Source organism: Macaca thibetana, chromosome 4 (assembly GCF_024542745.1).
Source record: "Macaca thibetana thibetana isolate TM-01 chromosome 4, ASM2454274v1, whole genome shotgun sequence".
Lineage (NCBI taxonomy): Eukaryota > Metazoa > Chordata > Mammalia > Primates > Cercopithecidae > Macaca > Macaca thibetana.
This window is the reverse complement of record NC_065581.1, coordinates 33635812-33652338: the sequence shown is the minus strand read 5'-3', so window position 1 is coordinate 33652338 and position 16527 is coordinate 33635812. Positions and strand designations below refer to the sequence as shown.

At 49.0% G+C, this 16527-nt stretch overlaps 2 protein-coding genes and 1 long non-coding RNA gene across 3 annotated transcripts; 1 reads left to right on the top strand and 2 right to left on the bottom strand.

The window, feature by feature from the left end:
- Positions 1-1841: 1841 nt before the first annotated feature.
- On the bottom strand, positions 1842-7328 carry PSMB9 (proteasome 20S subunit beta 9). The gene is made up of 6 exons (XM_050787828.1): positions 7170-7328; positions 5247-5314; positions 4032-4163; positions 3290-3419; positions 2919-3060; positions 1842-2015 (listed from the first exon to the last, which is right to left on the bottom strand). Exons 1-6 carry the CDS (start codon positions 7227-7229, stop codon positions 1888-1890), a joined length of 660 nt encoding a protein of 219 aa, XP_050643785.1. The 5' UTR covers positions 7230-7328; the 3' UTR covers positions 1842-1887.
- Positions 7329-7476: 148 nt separating this feature from the next.
- Positions 7477-15948, top strand: TAP1 (transporter 1, ATP binding cassette subfamily B member). The gene is made up of 11 exons (XM_050787534.1): positions 7477-8533; positions 9069-9183; positions 9331-9461; positions 10598-10803; positions 11230-11427; positions 11983-12111; positions 12270-12458; positions 13021-13194; positions 13438-13600; positions 13919-14055; positions 15371-15948. Exons 1-11 carry the CDS (start codon positions 7756-7758, stop codon positions 15575-15577), a joined length of 2427 nt encoding a protein of 808 aa, XP_050643491.1. The 5' UTR covers positions 7477-7755; the 3' UTR covers positions 15578-15948.
- LOC126952705 (uncharacterized) lies at positions 14673-16499 on the bottom strand. Its single transcript, XR_007725009.1, has 2 exons — positions 16273-16499; positions 14673-15738 (listed from the first exon to the last, which is right to left on the bottom strand). It is a non-coding gene; the product is annotated as an uncharacterized LOC126952705 (long non-coding RNA).
- Positions 16500-16527: the final 28 nt, after the last annotated feature.

Sequence of the window (16527 nt, the reverse complement as noted above, 5' to 3'; positions counted from 1 at the left end):
AGGGGGAACCTGGTACACCTGAGGGTTCAGACTCAGAATTAGGGAATTTCCTCCTGCACTCTCAGTTTGGAGATTCCCCTACACATCCCCGCCCGCAGGGGCCCTTTTTCTTGGTTCCTCTGGCCAGAAAGCTGGTATTTCTCTTATTGACTCAGGGCTTGTGCTACCACGTAGTGCAGCTCTGCACCTGAGGCCTGATGTCAGGGCAGAACTGGGAGAAAAAAGGGGAAAACACTGAAAACCCACTCCCCAGGAGGGGCCCCCCTCCAAGTTTTGACCCTCTTCACAATCCACCTGCTTTTGTTTACTTTTTGGAGTCCTTGAGTACTTGCTTTTTGTATGCTGCCCAGAATTTCTACCTGTGATCAGCGATAAAAATGGGCTATTAAACTAGTGTTTTAAAATCTCAAATAAGTTAAATATCATGGCTAGAAACAACTCCAGGCATTTGTAATTTTAGATTTTTTCTTTGCACTCCAGGGGGATGTGACTGTTTTGGAGTATTTTGAATTTGTATGTTTAGCCTGAGATCCTACTAGTATTTCTGTTGAATATGCCTGTTGACTGCCCACTTGTTAGCAAAATGGCATTGAATGTTGGAACTGCAAACTACCTTAGAAATCATTCAGCACCATCTTTTGACAGAAAAGGACATAAGAGTTCACTCCCGTCACTCAGGGAGTGCAGGGCAAAGATAGAAGCAGAATTCAATTTGTTTTAATACAGTTACTCAGTCATCTGGTAACAGTTTCATAAGTGCCAACCAATGTATGGGGCTATTTGTTGCAGATTTCAAGATGATATATGGGGATTGAGGGAATGGGAAGTTTTAGGGAGTGGTAGAGGAAGGGCATATAATAAAACTAAATCCCAGGTCCCAGCCTCAGAACTTATTTTGTGACCTTGGTCAAGTGATTTAGTCCTTCTAAACCTCTATGTGTCCTATAGAAGGAATAATACCTATATAGGGTTGGGTGTTTTTGTTTGTTTTTCTTTTTCTTTTCTTTTCCTTTTTTTTTTTTTTTTTTTGTTTTTTGACATAGGATCTTTCTCTGTCACCCAGGCTAGAGTGCAGTGGCGCAATCACAACTCACTCTAGCCTCAAACTCCCAGGCCTAAGCGATCCTCCCACTCAGCCTCCCAAGCAGCTGGGACTACAGGCGTGCACCACCACATCCGACTAATTTTTAATATTTTTTGTAGAGACGGGGTTCTCACTATGTTGCCCAGGCTGGTCACGAACTCCTGGGCTCAAGCAATCCTCCTGCCTTGACCTCCCAAAGTGGAGGGATTACAGGGGGTTTTCCGGTTTGAATTTTAAGAGATAAAATTTATAAAACATTTAGCCAATGCCATAAATGTAGCTTCTTTTGGTTATTGTCACTATTCTTTGAAATTCACAAGTGCCCCAAAATATTTGAGCATTTTTCATGTATTGCTCTTTAATGTGAATGAATGCATTATGAAAGGAATTCTTTTACATGTGAGTTTGCTGATAGACTTAGCTAATTCTCATGTGTGCAGGTGTCTTGCCTATCTGTCAGTCTTAGCCTCAAAGGAAAGATTCCCACCACCTCACTTGCATCCTCATCCCTTGGGCACAAGAATAAGAATTTTTATTGTTTGTAGTACTTCAAAATCATTCAGTACGTGATGACCTGTCATGTATAGGGCTCTTTATACTTCTAGTTTAGTCCCTTTTGTTTTCTCTAGGAAAGATGTTTTAGACCTGCGACAAAAGAAGAAAGAGTGTATGCTGACATCTAGGAGGGAAGAAGCGCCCTCCCCTAAGCTCCATCTCCCTGAGCACTCATTTCCCAACGACCGTACCAGGTTTTTGTCCTAGAGAGTTTATTACAAAATAAGAAAGAGAAGTCTGGGGAAGGTTCACTCATCATAGAATTTTGGCAGCTCATTGCCCAAGATGACTCGATGGTCCACACCAGCAGCTGTAATAGTGACCAGGTAGACGACACCCCCGCTTGAGCCGTCCCGGCTCATGGCCAGAGCAATAGCTGCAGAGGGTTTCAAGTTGGAGAGAGGGAGAAAGAGAATGGCTTAGCTTCAAAAATATTTTTATTCCCCCTCCATCCATATGCCTACTACTGCTTTCACCTCAAAACTCATCTTTCAGAAAGACATATTTAGTGGTGTGCTGCTAAGTCAGTGTTTTTAAAAGAAGGCTTCCATATGTGGCATCTGCTGATGTCCATGATGTAAATGCTCCCGCTATGATCAACTGCAAGTTACAAATAGCTTAACGAGCAGCTCACAAATCCTTGACTATTTAACAATCATCTCTCATGAGCGGTCCCAAGCCAGCCTCAGCACACCTCAGTACACCACTGGTTCTTTTTTTTTTTTTTTTCAGACAGGGTCTCACTCTATCACCTAGGCTGGAGTGCAGTGGTGCAATCACCGCTCACCACAGCCTTGATCTCCCCAGCTCAGATGATCTTTCCTCCTCAGCCTCCTGAGTAGCTGGGACTACAAGTGTGCACCACTATGCCCAGCTCTTTATTTTTTTTGTATTTTTTTTAAATTGTTTTTTTGTAGAGACAGGGTTTCACCATCTTGCCTAGGCTGGCCTCAAACTCCTGGGCTCAAGTAATCCTCCTGCCTCAGCCTCCCAAAGTATTGGCATTACAGGTGTGAGCCATTGTGCTTAGCACACCACTGGTTCTTACAGTGACTGTGTATCCTCATTTGATTTACTCAGAACAGCCCTGGTTTATCCGTATTGCCCAAGAGCCCCATTGAGCTTTGCATTTGTCCTGCCCCTTTTCACTTTTAAAAGTGTACTAGTTTGGGCATTAACTTAAATGGTCACCCCTGTATTTCTCTTCCTGTTCCTCATAATCTACTTCCTTCCCATGTTTAAAAGCCCTCCCCAGGTACCCTTCCACTTGGCTGGTTACCGTCTGTGGTGAAGCGCCTGCACTCCTCTGGAGACATGCCTGACTTATATGCTGCATCCACATAACCATAGATATAGGTGCTGCCGGAGCCACCAATGGCAAAAGGTTGTCGAGTCAGCATTCCTCCCAGGGTTCCATATACCTAGGAGAGGGATCCTCAGGTTAAAGAATCATCAAGCCCTTCCTTCCCAGTGAGACATTAAGTGGTCTGTGCACCCTGCAATGAAGCCCTGGTATCTCATGTCCCAAATGTACTATACTTTCATAGGTAGTGTCCTTGGAACTCATTGCTAGAATGACATAGGACTTCCATCTCCCCCTACAGGAGAGTGGGGAAGCCCAGAGGAGAGAGCGCTTTGGGAGAAACTCACCTGACCCCCTTCACGTTGGTCCCAGCCAGCTACCATGAGATGTGCAGACAAGTCCTCTCGATATTTGTAGGTGATATTTCTCACCACATTTGCAGCAGCCAGAACAAGTGGAGGTTCCTCCAGTTCTATCCTGAAGGAAATATTAGGAATAAAGGTTGATAGAATTTTAAGTCTCACTCTCCTATACTGTTACCATCATCCCTGCTAAACGAACCCTGAAAACTATAGCTGCAATAGCTCAAACTGCAGCCTCCCTCCCACATGTACAGGGGAACCAGAGTCCCACACCACCAACTGGTAAGAACCCTTCAATTGCTCACTCTCTTTCGCTGAGCCCCACCCACATAACTTTCTTTTGGCTGCAAGGGCCCTGCCCTTATGGGGAAAAGCAGATAAGGTTACTTCCATCCCAACGACCTTGATTTCTCATACGGTAACTGCCTGATATTAGGGTGGGTCACAATATCACCTTCTTCCTGATTATTTATGTTAGGATAGTGATTTACAGCTTTTAAACTGTGTTTGCATATATAACGTGGTTCTCCAAATAACCGTCTCATAAGGTACTATATTGTCTCCACTTTACAGATGCAGAAACTGGCAGATTCAAGTGCCAGCAGGAGCCAAAACAAGAATCTTTCATTTCCTAGTGTCCAGCTCCTGGAACAGCACACTGTACAGGGATTCATGCAAGTTGGGGGAGCTCTAGTGGGTGGGGAGTCAGAACTCCAGAGCTTCATACCCATGGAGCTCCAGCTGGTAGGCAGCCATGTCGGCCACGGCTTGGGCATCGGCAGCTGAACCGGAGAGTGCACAGTAGATGCGCTGGTGCAGGGGGGACAGCTTGTCAAACACTCGGTTCACCACCGCCTCGCTGTTAGGAGGGAGTCAACAGTCACCAAGTTAAAACTCAGGAATTTTTTCTTTTTTTTTTTTTTTTTTTTTGAGACAGAGTCTCACTCTATCACCCAGGCTGGAGTGCAGTGGTGCAATATTGGGCTCACTGCAACCTTTGCCTCCCGGGTTCAAGTGATTCTCCTGCCTCAGCCTCCCGAGTAGCTGGGATTACAGGCATCAATCACCAAGCCCGGCTAATTTTTGTATTTTCATTACAGACAGGGTCTCAACATGTTGGCCAGGCTGATCTTGAACTCCTGACCTCAAATATCTGCCCACCTCGGCATCCCAAAGTGCTGAGATTACAGATGTGAGCCACTGCACCCAACCAGAACTCAGGAATTTTTGAGGGTGATCATTCAATGTCTCTCAAATTTATTTGACAAGAGAATAGCATGAAGTTTAATGCTTGGATTAAAGCAGGAGGCAAATAATCATCTCAGATATTATTAATCACTGCAGATGTTAATCAAAATTAGGTTTATTTTTCAGGCTTAGATTTTATAACAAAGCAAAAAATGCTAAGGTAAGAAAAATATGCCTCATCAATTTTTCTTTGCTATTAACAATCTATGCTATTAACATAGAACATAACTATGTTCTATGGAACATAATGTAAGTAATATTGACCTAACCCTATATACTCATTTTGCATGTGAGGAAATTGGTTAGGAGGGGGGGAAGAGACAACATAGTTCAATATATGGTAAATGAGAAACCAGGTATCTGCTTGACAGAATCATCTTTTTGATCTCTAAATACAGATGGAAAGAAGCTCCTCAAAAATCTGTCTCCTGTCCCCCACTCAGACCCTATTCCTTTACACTCATCCCTGTACACTACTGGGACAGGTCACATACGCATTCAGACCCCAGATCCTCCTCCACAAATTCAGAGACCCAAGCGCCCACCAAATAGCTTATCATAGTGGCTTTTTGGGAAGGTCAACTCCATTCCTCCAAAGCTCCGATTTGCCAGTCTTTTCATGAATGGGTAAGAAAAATGTGTATTTGAGGCCATTAGCTTCTTTCCAAATGCATACATCTTCACTTTTACTTACCCTGCAGACACTCGGGAATCAGAACCCACCACAACGCCCCCGTCAAACTCCACTGCCATGATGGTGGTCTGCAGAGACACAGAATATGGAATATCAGGGCAGGAAGAGCCTTGATGCCCTCATGTTAGAGAAGAAAAAATATTCCCAGAGAGGCGAAGTTGACTGGCTCAAAGATCACACAGTAACAGGCCAGAGCTGACTGTCAGTACAGGCTTTTTTCCCTTCATCTTTCCACTTTATCTATTGCTTCATCTGGCTGCAGGGGAATGCCACAGCGCAGCTGTGATACAACACAGAAAGAACTGTGGCCCTGAGTTCCAACTTGCCTAGTGGAATCCTCTCCACTGTAAAGAGAGAGGTGGAGATGAGGTTCCTACAGGTAGAAGTGAAGCAGCTCCACAAGTGAAAATTATCTCCATGGGAAAGGCTCCTAGTATGTGCAGATGTGGTTTAGACCCAACACAGAGCATTTGACTATGATTCTGGGAAACAAGGTCAGCCTTTTCTTTTCTTTTCTTTTGTTCACAATCCTCCACTCTCAACCCCCATTTCATCAGAAGTGAGCTCTTTCAATTTATTGAACAGTGGAAAAAATCGAGGAGGGCAGTGGTTAGCATGGCCAGCGGCAAGGCAGGAGAGAAGCAGCAAGGAACACGTAGATGGTTTAAAATAAAAGTTTCAGTTATGGAATTTCTGATCAAGAGGTAAATAAATATCTCAGCAGCCAGGGGGGTAAATTTGTACCAAGAGAGGATTTGACTGAGAAGTTTAAGTTGACTTTTCCAGGTCAAGAAAAGAATCAAGAAAAAGTGAGGGGAGATAGAGCTACATTTTTCCTGCTGCTGAGTTGGAAGGAGTCTTAAAGATCCTCGGTTCAAATGAGGAAACCAAGTCACAGAAAATGCAAACGACTTATGCAGAGTCACACAGAATTAATAGTAGACCTGGGACTAAAATTCAGGTCTAACTCTTATCCCTTGTTTCCACTTCTACTTCCTACTTGCCACTGCTCATTTGGCAGTGAGGGGAGATTTCCCAGAGTATAAGTGGTTTCACTGTGCCTTTCTTACCAGGCTGTAAATTACTCTGGCCCCAAAGGACGCTTCTCTGAGTGTGCTTTCCGACGGACCGACTTATCATGAACAGAGGGTCAAAGAACAGGGTTAACTTCAAGTTAGAGGCTATTCCTCTGTAACAAAGCTGCCCCCAAGCCACGAGTGGTGGCAGTAGTCCAGAGCAGAAGCCAGCCAGCCAGTCTTGGGACTGCCATCTGCCCCAGGCGCCCATCCTAAGCAAAGTCCCCCCAGTGGGCACATGGGAGTGGGCAGGGAAGACACAGGGAAGGGAGCAAGGCAGCATCTGGGCCAAGGAGGAGCCTTTCTGGGTCAAGCTAGGGAAGGGCATCACTGGTTAACGCAGAACCCCCATTATCAGTGCTTGGGCTAAGAGTTACCCAGTGGCAAGTTTATCAAAAGTCTGTGTGATGAATTGGTCCTTCTCAATAAGTGCCTATATTTCCTTCTCCCAAGTGCTGTTCTACTTCACCCAGGGAACCATTTCTTCATCTCTTTGCACCATCCCCAACCCCCTTTCTTGATTTAACCAGCCCCCACTGTCTGGGACCAGAGTGAAAGCGAAAGCGCTTTAGAGTAGCTTCCCCTTGACGCTTCCAGCTAGGAGTCAAAGCACCCCCTTTTCCACCAGCCTCGCGTGCCTGGTCCCTTCACGGACACGCTAGGCGACCCCCCCCCCCCCCAAGAAAAGAAATACCCTATGCTGACTGCGGGTTGCAAGTGCTGGCTGCTAGAGGCTACCTCCCTACGTTCCCGTCGGTCTCTGCATTCACTTCTCCGCGCTTCCAGGGTCCCCTGGCCGGTACACCTCCTCCACCCCTGTGCCAACCCTCAAGCTCAGACCCATTACCCCGGTGTGGACTTCTCCTGCCCGGGGTAAGTCCCCGGTTGGTGCTCCTGCCCGCAGCATCCCTGCCAGGCGCCGCTCTCCTCGCCGCCTGGGGCACTGGTTTCGGACCTGGGACAGCGCGCAGCGCGCAGCCAACAGCCCCGCCCCTTCGCGGCGCCGCCAGGAGGCGCCTGGGTGCTGCTGTGCGCCTTTGCGCGCTGCTGTGCGCCTTTGCGCGCTGCTGTGCGCCTTTGCGCGCTGCTGTGCGCCTTTGCGCGCGCTGTGCGCCGCGCGCTGCTGCGCCTTTGCGCGCTGCGCGGCGGCTTTGCGCGCGGCGCTAACCTGTATAGGGCAGATCTGCCCGGAGACAAGTGACGAGACAGCCCCGCCCCGAGGCTGGGGTGGGAAAACTGGTGCTAGTGGGAAGGCAGGAGGCAGGGAGAGGCGGGAGGGGTGTGCGTGACGGAGAAAATTGGGCACCAGGGCTGCTCCCAAGATTCTCAGATCTGATTTCCACGCTTGCTCCCAAAATAGTCTGGGCAGGCCACTTTTGGAAGTAGGCGTATCTAGTGAGCAGGCGGCCGCTTTCGATTTCGCTTTCCCCTAAATGGCTGCGCTTCTCGCCAGCGCAGGATCAGACTGTTCCTGGGACTTTCCGAGAGCTCCGCCCTCTCTCCCTCCACCAGCCGCCAGTAGGGGCGGACTCCGCGGTACCCAGAGCCTCAGGCCCCGCCGGAGCACGGAGAGTCCCAGGGCCGGCCGGGACCTGAACGGCGTCGGGGTGCCAATGGCTAGCTCTAGGTGCCCCGCTCCCCGCGGGTGCCGCTGCCTTCCTGGAGCTTCTCTCGCATGGCTGGGGACAGTACTGCTACTTCTCACCGACTGGGTGCTGCTCCGGACCGCGCTACCCCGCATATTCTCTCTGCTGGTGCCCACCGCGCTGCCGCTGCTCCAGGTCTGGGCGGTGGGCCTGAGCCGCTGGGCCGTGCTCTGGCTGGGGGCCTGCGGGGTCCTCAGGGCAACAGTTGGCTCCAAGAGCGAAAACGCAGGTGCCCAGGGCTGGCTGGCTGCTTTGGAGCCATTAGCTGCGGCACTGGGCTTGGCCCTGCCGGGACTTGCCTTGTTCCGAGAGTTGATCTCGTGGGGAGCTCCAGGGGCCGCGGATAGCACCAGGCTACTGCACTGGGGAAGTCACCCTAGCGCCTTCGTCGTCAGTTATGCAGCAGCACTGCCCGCAGCAGCCCTGTGGCACAAACTCGGGAGCCTCTGGGTGAACGGCGGTCAGGGCGTCTCTGGAGACCCTGTGCGTCGGCTTCTAGGCTGCCTGGGCTCGGAGATGCGCCGCCTCTCGCTGTTCCTGGTCCTGGTGATCCTCTCCTCTCTTGGTAAGGGGAACGCAGGGCAAGAGGGGAGGACATAAGGGGACCGGGACAGGAATCAAAAGTAATTGTCAGTGAGGTAGAGTAGCGTGGGTTCTGGGAAATGTGGAGCAGGGGAAGGAATCCTAGCATGGGTCTTGGAACACCACTTCAGTGTAGAAGAAACGGCATTGGACTGGCAGGGCCAGAAGTTCGAGGCTTGATTGATGGCCGGGTCTTGATTCTCTGGGCCACGCCGGAGGCGGGGAAATCCTTTGCTCTGGGGCCGAAGGGCGGGGCATCCTCATGTCTAACAGGAGGCTTTTCTACTTCATGATCTCCAGCCTTCCTAATAAAATCCTGAAAGTTCTGGTAGAGCAACCACAGGGTAGTGAGTTCCAGGGCAGCCTCTTTCGGTTCGGGATTGAGACGTCAGTGTTTCCTTTCTGCTGATGCCCTCCAGAATAATGGTGAGGGGGAGGAGGCGTGGTGGGACCAGTCTGACTGGAACTGACCTACTTAGACTTAATATTTGTTTGTGACCTGTCTTCTCTTTCTTCAGGGGAGATGGCCATTCCATTCTTTACGGGCCGTATCACTGACTGGATTCTACAAGATGGCTCAGCCGATACCTTCACTCGAAACTTAACTCTCATGTCCATTCTCACCATAGCCAGGTCTGGGGGCTGAAAATGGGGCACCCTGCAAATGAGGGAGTTGGAAATTGGGGCTGCTGTCCAAAATGCACTTATATGGGGATACCTGGACCTTCAGTCTGTTCCCTGAACACACCCTGACCCCCTTTTTTTCCGGGTTCTTTCTAGTGCAGTGCTGGAGTTCATGGGTGACGGGATCTATAACACCACCATGGGCCACGTGCACAGCCACTTGCAGGGAGAGGTGTTTGGTGCTGTCCTGCGCCAGGAGACAGAGTTTTTCCAACAGAACCAAACAGGTTTCTCCTGAAACTCTTTCATTATACCCCATGTACTGTTTATATCCTCATACATCTGCCTTGATCTCCCCCATCCCCGCTCTCTCTCTCTCGCTCTCACACACACACACACACATTGTTCTTTCTCATTCTTGATATACCCTCTCTCTCTGTCTCTCTCTCTCTCTCACACACACACACACATACGCACATACACATTGTTCTTTCTCATTCTTGATATACCCTCTGTCTCTGTCTCTCTCTCTCTCTCTCACACACACACACACACACACACACACATACGCACACACACATTGTTCTTTCTCATTCTTGATATACCCTCTCTCTCTGTCTCTCTCTCTCTCTCTCTCACACACACACACACACACACACATTGTTCTTTCTCATTCTTGATATACCTCAGGAGCAAAATATTGTCCTCCTTACCTTAAGAAAAACCTAGAGTTTTCATCTAGCATTTTCTCATAAATCTATTCCTATATATCCTTAGATAGAAACCATAGAATTTCAAACCTGGAAATTTTGAGCTCATAGAGACCAACTGCCTCATCTGACAGAGAAGGAAACTGAGGCCAAGACCCTAAATGCGAAACTGCACAGTTACATACGGCTAGAGACACACTTGGGGTTAGAACCCTGGTCCCTTGAGTGCTCCAGACACTTCAGCATGCTTTCTAGCAGCACTAGAAACTGCACAGTGACATAGGGCTAGAGACACACCTGGGGTTAGAACTCTAGTCCCAGTGAGTGCTCCACAGACTTTGGCATGCTTTCTAGCAGCACCCTCCTCCTCCATCTCTGTTATGTGACCAGTTTAAGCTCTTCCTGCCTGTGTGTATAGCATGGGACATACAGGTTCTTTAGGGAACAGAAAGCTTTCAGGAAAATGGAAATTCACATGTGCATCAATGACTTTATAATTAAAATGCAGGTCTTGGGTCAGGCCTTTCCTCTTTAACACTTATCCTCCCTGCACTGAGATTTGCAGACCTCTGCAGAACCCTAACATTGTTTCCTGCAGCCTCCTTAGAACCCCATACTGATGCCCCGACCCTGGCACCCTGGCTCATTGTTAGTTCCTCTCATCACTTGGAACCTGTCTGATTCACCTCACTCTTTTCTCCCCAACCCTGCAGGTAACATCACATCTCGGGTAACAGAGGACACTTCCGCCCTGAGTGATGCTCTGAGTGCGAATCTGAGCTTATTTCTGTGGTACCTGGTTCGAGGCCTATGTCTCTTGGGGATCATGCTCTGGGGGTCAGTGTCCCTCACCATGGTCACCCTGGTCACCCTGCCTCTGCTTTTCCTTCTGCCCAAGAAGGTGGGAAAATGGTATCAGGTATGTTCATGGAGTTGGCCCGCACTACACAGACCCTCATCTCCCAGACTTGGCACACTCAGTTCCTCTCACATTGCTTTCAGTCCAACTTTCCTGGCGCCCTTACTGATTCTCCATCTTCATGGAACGCCCTGTCCCTCTGGTCCATGTTCCCAGGTTGCTCAACATTAATCTTCATACTCTCTGGGTCTTGTTTTCTAGCTTCTGCCCACAGTCTGTCGTTAAGAATTTGATCCCCAACCCATTCTGAGTCATTTTCCTCTTCCTTGTATTTCTTTAGTATCTAAGGGACATAGCTGTGTCTCTTTCTCTTTTCTCCCTTTCCTCTGCCTCTTCTCACCTTTAATTTCCAAATAGGTAACTCAGGTGTTAGTGTCCCTGATGGTTTGCCAACCTGTGTGACATCTCTTGTCCATGTCTCCACAGTTGCTGGCAGTGCAGGTGCGGGAATCTCTGGCAAAGTCCAGCCAGGTGGCCATTGAGGCTCTGTCGGCCATGCCTACAGTTCGAAGCTTTGCCAACGAGGAGGGTGAAGTCCAGAAGTTTAGGGAAAAGCTGCAAGAAATAAAGACACTCAACCAGAAGGAGGCTGTGGCCTATGCAGTCAACTCCTGGACCACTAGTGTGAGCACCTGAAGATGAATACCCATTCCCTTGTCCTTAAGATGCCGTAACTCCATTCCCGTTCCTGTGACCCTGCTCCCACTCCTCCTTTACTGGGAAATGGTTGGAAATACCGGGTTTCACCATGTTAGCCAGGATGGTCTCAATCTCCTGATCCACCCGCTTCGGCCTCCAAAAGTATTGGGATCACCGGCGTGAGCCACCATGCCCAGCCGACTGTTTCCCCATTTTTCAAAAATGGAGTGATATAACCTTCTTTATAGGGCTCTTGATGTACTAGCTGACATCACTTGAATGAAAACCTCTTGCGAAGAGTAAAATGCTCCCCAGACAAGGTGATGGTGGTGATGGTGGTGAAGATAACCGTGACTTCCATGATGTGCATTGAGTCAGACTCCCTGGGGTCTCTGGGTCATTCTCCTGTCTACCTATTGAGCCTACCGATGTCACTTGGGAGAAGGGGACTTGATATTTCCTTTATGTGAATGACTGTGGTTCTTTGTGTCCCCTCCAGATTTCTCTACCTCAGTCCCTTTTTTTCTGTGGTCTCTATAGATTTCAGGCATGCTGCTGAAGGTGGGAATCCTCTACATCGGTGGGCAGCTGGTGACCAGCGGGGCTGTAAGCAGTGGGAACCTTGTCACATTTGTTCTCTACCAGATGCAGTTCACCGTGGCTGTGGAGGTGAGGTCCTTCCACCTTCACTCCCCAGTGTGATTCCTTCCTCTGGCCCAGCACCATCTGTGTGATTTCTTTCCATTCTTTACCCTTCTCACTTCACATAATGCTGGCAAGCAGACTAGGTCTCCCACCTCACTTTCACTATTCTTACCTCCCTCTAGGTACTGCTCTCCGTCTACCCCAGAGTACAGAAGGCTGTGGGCTCCTCAGAGAAAATATTTGAGTACCTGGACCGCACCCCGCGCTGCCCACCCAGTGGTCTGTTGACTCCCTTACACTTGGAGGGCCTTGTCCAGTTCCAAGATGTCTCCTTTGCCTACCCAAACCGTCCAGATGTCTTAGTGCTACAGGTACAACCTACCACTCCCTGTATTCCACTGGCCCCAACTACAATTCTGCCATCCTACATCTTCTTCCTGCCTTCAGCCTGCTTACTGCCAAGCACATATCCTTCCTAACCCTTTAAAGGTAATGGTAAGCATCGTCTGTTCCACAAATCTTCCCCAAACTCGAGAACCCAGTTTGGGCTTCCAAAGAGAATGGGAGAAGAGGTTTCGAAGCGAGTGCTCTCACATTCCAAGGAACTGCTGCAGGAAAATCTGTGTCTTCGGTCTTCCATCTTTCCTTCTCCTTTGTAATTTGGAATGTGATTTTTCATTTCCTGGTGGTATCTGACATCAAGTGTGTGGCCTAGTGGTGCTGGGTGTCTGCCCTTGTCTTTGCCACATCTTCTATCTCTACTCCTTGGGGAGGCATCACCCAGACAGAGATCTGTGCATGTGGGAGGGTAGGAGTTGCTATGTTTCCCTCTTTTTCTTCTGGGGTAAGACATCATGCTATGTAACAAGGCAATAACACCCTCTAGGTTAGAGGCCTTGGTAGCCTCTTATTGTGTGCTTCTCTGGCCTCTAGGGGCTGACATTCACCCTACGCCCTGGCGAGGTGACGGCGCTGGTGGGACCCAATGGGTCTGGGAAGAGCACAGTGGCTTCCCTGCTGCAGAATCTGTACCAGCCCACCGGGGGACAGCTGCTGTTGGATGGGAAGCCACTTCCCCAATACGAGCACCGCTACCTGCACAAGCAGGTATGCAAGAAGGTGGCATGAAGGAAGGCAGGGAGCATCAACTAAGAAGAGCGTTCTTACTGAGCACTCTGAAAGGGGAGTTAGGGAATGATAAGAGACCTTGGGTGGAGATGGTGGTGTGGTCAGGAGGGAGGTAGTATGATTTCGTGACATGTTCTCAATAAAGATTTTGAGTCTTCAATCTCCAGATAACCATACTCCCGTGTGCCTTGTTCTATGACTCTTCATCATATTTCATCTCAGGTGGCTGCAGTGGGACAAGAGCCACAGGTATTTGGAAGAAGTCTTCAAGAAAATATTGCCTATGGCCTGACCCAGAAGCCAACTATGGAGGAAATCACAGCTGCTGCAGTAAAGTCTGGGGCCCATAGTTTCATCTCTGGACTCCCTCGGGGCTATGACACAGGTACTCTCTCCACTCATCTCACCACCCAGCCATCTTTACCTTTGCTGAAACCCCAGTAGTCTTGCCTTTATCCTTCAGTTCCTCCTGACTCATGGACATCAATTTGAAGTTGTAAGATTGTGCTCCTATGGCTTCTTCATCCTGACATCCTCAGGATTCTGTTCACCCTCCCAGAATCTCCCCTATCCAGCTACAACTGTCAGATCTTGGTGTGTGTGAGTGCATGAATGCATGAGTGTGTCTGCGTGCATGTGCGTGTGTGTACATGTACGCACACATATGGCTATACAGTTCTCATCTTGGCCCTTTGCTCTGCAGAGGTAGGCGAGGCTGGAAGCCAGCTGTCCGGGGGTCAGCGACAGGCAGTGGCGTTGGCCCGAGCATTGATCCGGAAGCCATGTGTACTTATCCTGGATGATGCCACCAGTGCCCTGGATGCAAACAGCCAGTTACGGGTGAGGCAGTCATCTTCTTAATGCCTATATCCCACCCCATCTTGCCTCTTTTATACATCTTCCGTTAGTTTTACTAACATCATAATTATACAAACCAGTCCTTGCAATTCTCAGTTCCCAAATCCAGTTCCATTGGATGCCTCCCCAAGGAGTAGAGATAGAAGACAAGGCAAAGACAAGACACCTAGCACCAGTTAAAAGAGACTATCGACAAACTACAGACTGACTTTCTTTCTTTCATTTTTTTTTTTTTTTTTTTTTTTTGGACAATATCTCACTCTGTTGCCCAAGCTGGAGCGCAGTGGCACAATCTTGGCTCACTGCAGCCTCAACCTCCTGGGCTCAAGCGATTCTCCCCTCAGCCTCCAGAGTAGCTGGGACTACAGACATACGCCACCATGCCTGGTTGACTTTTGTATTTTTAGTAGAGATGGGGTTTCACCATGTTGCCCATGCATGAGTGTGTCTGTGTGCATGTGCGTGTGTGTACATGGCTTTGAATTCCTGAGCTCAGGTAGTCTGCCCACCTCAGCCTCCTAAAGGGCTGGAGTTATAGGTGTGAGCCACCGAGCCCAATCCTATAGACTCAATTTCTAAAGCGAAACATAACAAAAAAGCCATCCTCATAATATTGTTTATTTTTAAATTTTTTTTGGTACAGACAGGGTCCCACTATGTTGCCTAGGCTGGCCTTGAACTCCTGGGCTCAAGTGATCTTCCCACCTTGACCTCCCAAAGTGCTAGGATTAGAGGCATGAGCCACTGGGCCCAGCCCATCCTAATCATAATATTAATTAAGCTAGTCTCTTTACACACACTGCCACTCATTTATTCATTAGGAATCCTTCTGAGCTAGGCATTTATCATCATTCTACAGATGACAAAATGGAGGCTAAAAGAGATTGAATAAGCTGCTCATATAGAGGTCATATAGCTTTTGAGTGGTGCAGCCTTGACCCAAATTTGGATCTGCCTGACTTGAAGGCTCACCTCTTTACTACTAAGTTATATTTCCTTAAAATCTAATATAAAAATTCCAAGTCCATGGGTAGAGAAGAGGACTATTCAATAGTCTTTATTCTTCTGTCATGTGTTTCACTCTAGGACTCTCACTTTTATCCCACTTTTGCACCCTTCATTTAAAACAGTTCTTAATGAAACAAAGGGTTTGCAGAGAAGTACTCAGAATGGGAAACTTTGGTGTCCTTAGGGTTGTTGGCAGAGTCAACAGTGATCCTGTGAGGTCAGTCCCAGCCCTGGAAACAAAGGTGGCTCCCTGGGCTCCCAGCTCTGATGGTCCGATGTCTTTCCTCAGGTGGAGCAGCTCCTGTATGAAAGTCCTGAGCGGTACTCTCGCTCAGTGCTTCTCATCACCCAGAACCTCAGCCTGGTGGAGCAGGCTGACCACATCCTCTTTCTGGAAGGAGGCACTATCCGGGAGGGGGGAACCCACCAGCAGCTCATGGAGAAAAAGGGGTGCTACTGGGCCATGGTACAGGCTCCTGCAGATGCTCCAGAATGAAAGCCTTCTCAGACCTGCGCACTCCATCTCCCTCCCTTTTCTTCTCTCTGTGGTGGAGAACCACAGCTGCAGAGTAGGCAGCTGCCTCTAGAAGGAGTTACTTGAAATTTACTTTGAGTGTGTTACCTCCTTTCCAAGCTCCTCATGATAATGCAGACTTCCTGGAGGACAAACACAGGATTTGTAATTCCTTGGTGTGACTGGGTTTAGAGCCAGGGTTGATGCTTTGGTGTGGCCAGCACTCTGAAAACTGAGAAATGTTCAGAATGTACAGAAAGATGATCAGCTATTGTCAATAGGACTGAAGGCGTATGCTGGCCCATAAACACCCTGTAGGTGCTTGATATTTATAATAAAATTGGTGTTTTGTACTGTGGTTTCTTATGTTTCCGGCACACCAAAGTGCAGCGCACTTTTCAGCGCGGGGTGTCTCGTCTTTTATCATCCTCAATGTTTTACCCCCTAAGTGCATCATTTTTTCCCTTAAGCTTTTTAATTCCTATGAGGCCCCTTCCACTTCCCCCATCCCCTTACGCCCACCCCCAAGAATGAGCAAGACCCCGGCTACAGGGCCCACCAAAGCACCAGCGGCCGCAGCTCAGAGCCGTGGCCTCTCCAAGGTGGCAGATGGGGCGGGCGCGGCCAGAGCAAGTGCCAGGGGGGAACGGAGGGACTGGGCGCGCCTCACAACTCACCACCTCGCCCGCTTCGGTCCTTCCTGGCTCGCCTGGCTGCGAAGCGGCACCTGGAGGGGAAACCTCAGAACAGTAGGCGGGATTGTCTAGTAAATATCTCCCATTCAGGGAGGTCCAGGTCGTGTGACGTCGACAGTTGCTGGGTAGATGAGGCCAACACATGTTGCAAGGAGAGGCGTGGTTTAGAGGCGTGAAACTCCGCAGTGCTCGGCCAAGCAAGGAGCAATGCTAGGAAGGGCGGGCAGAAGGGGCACG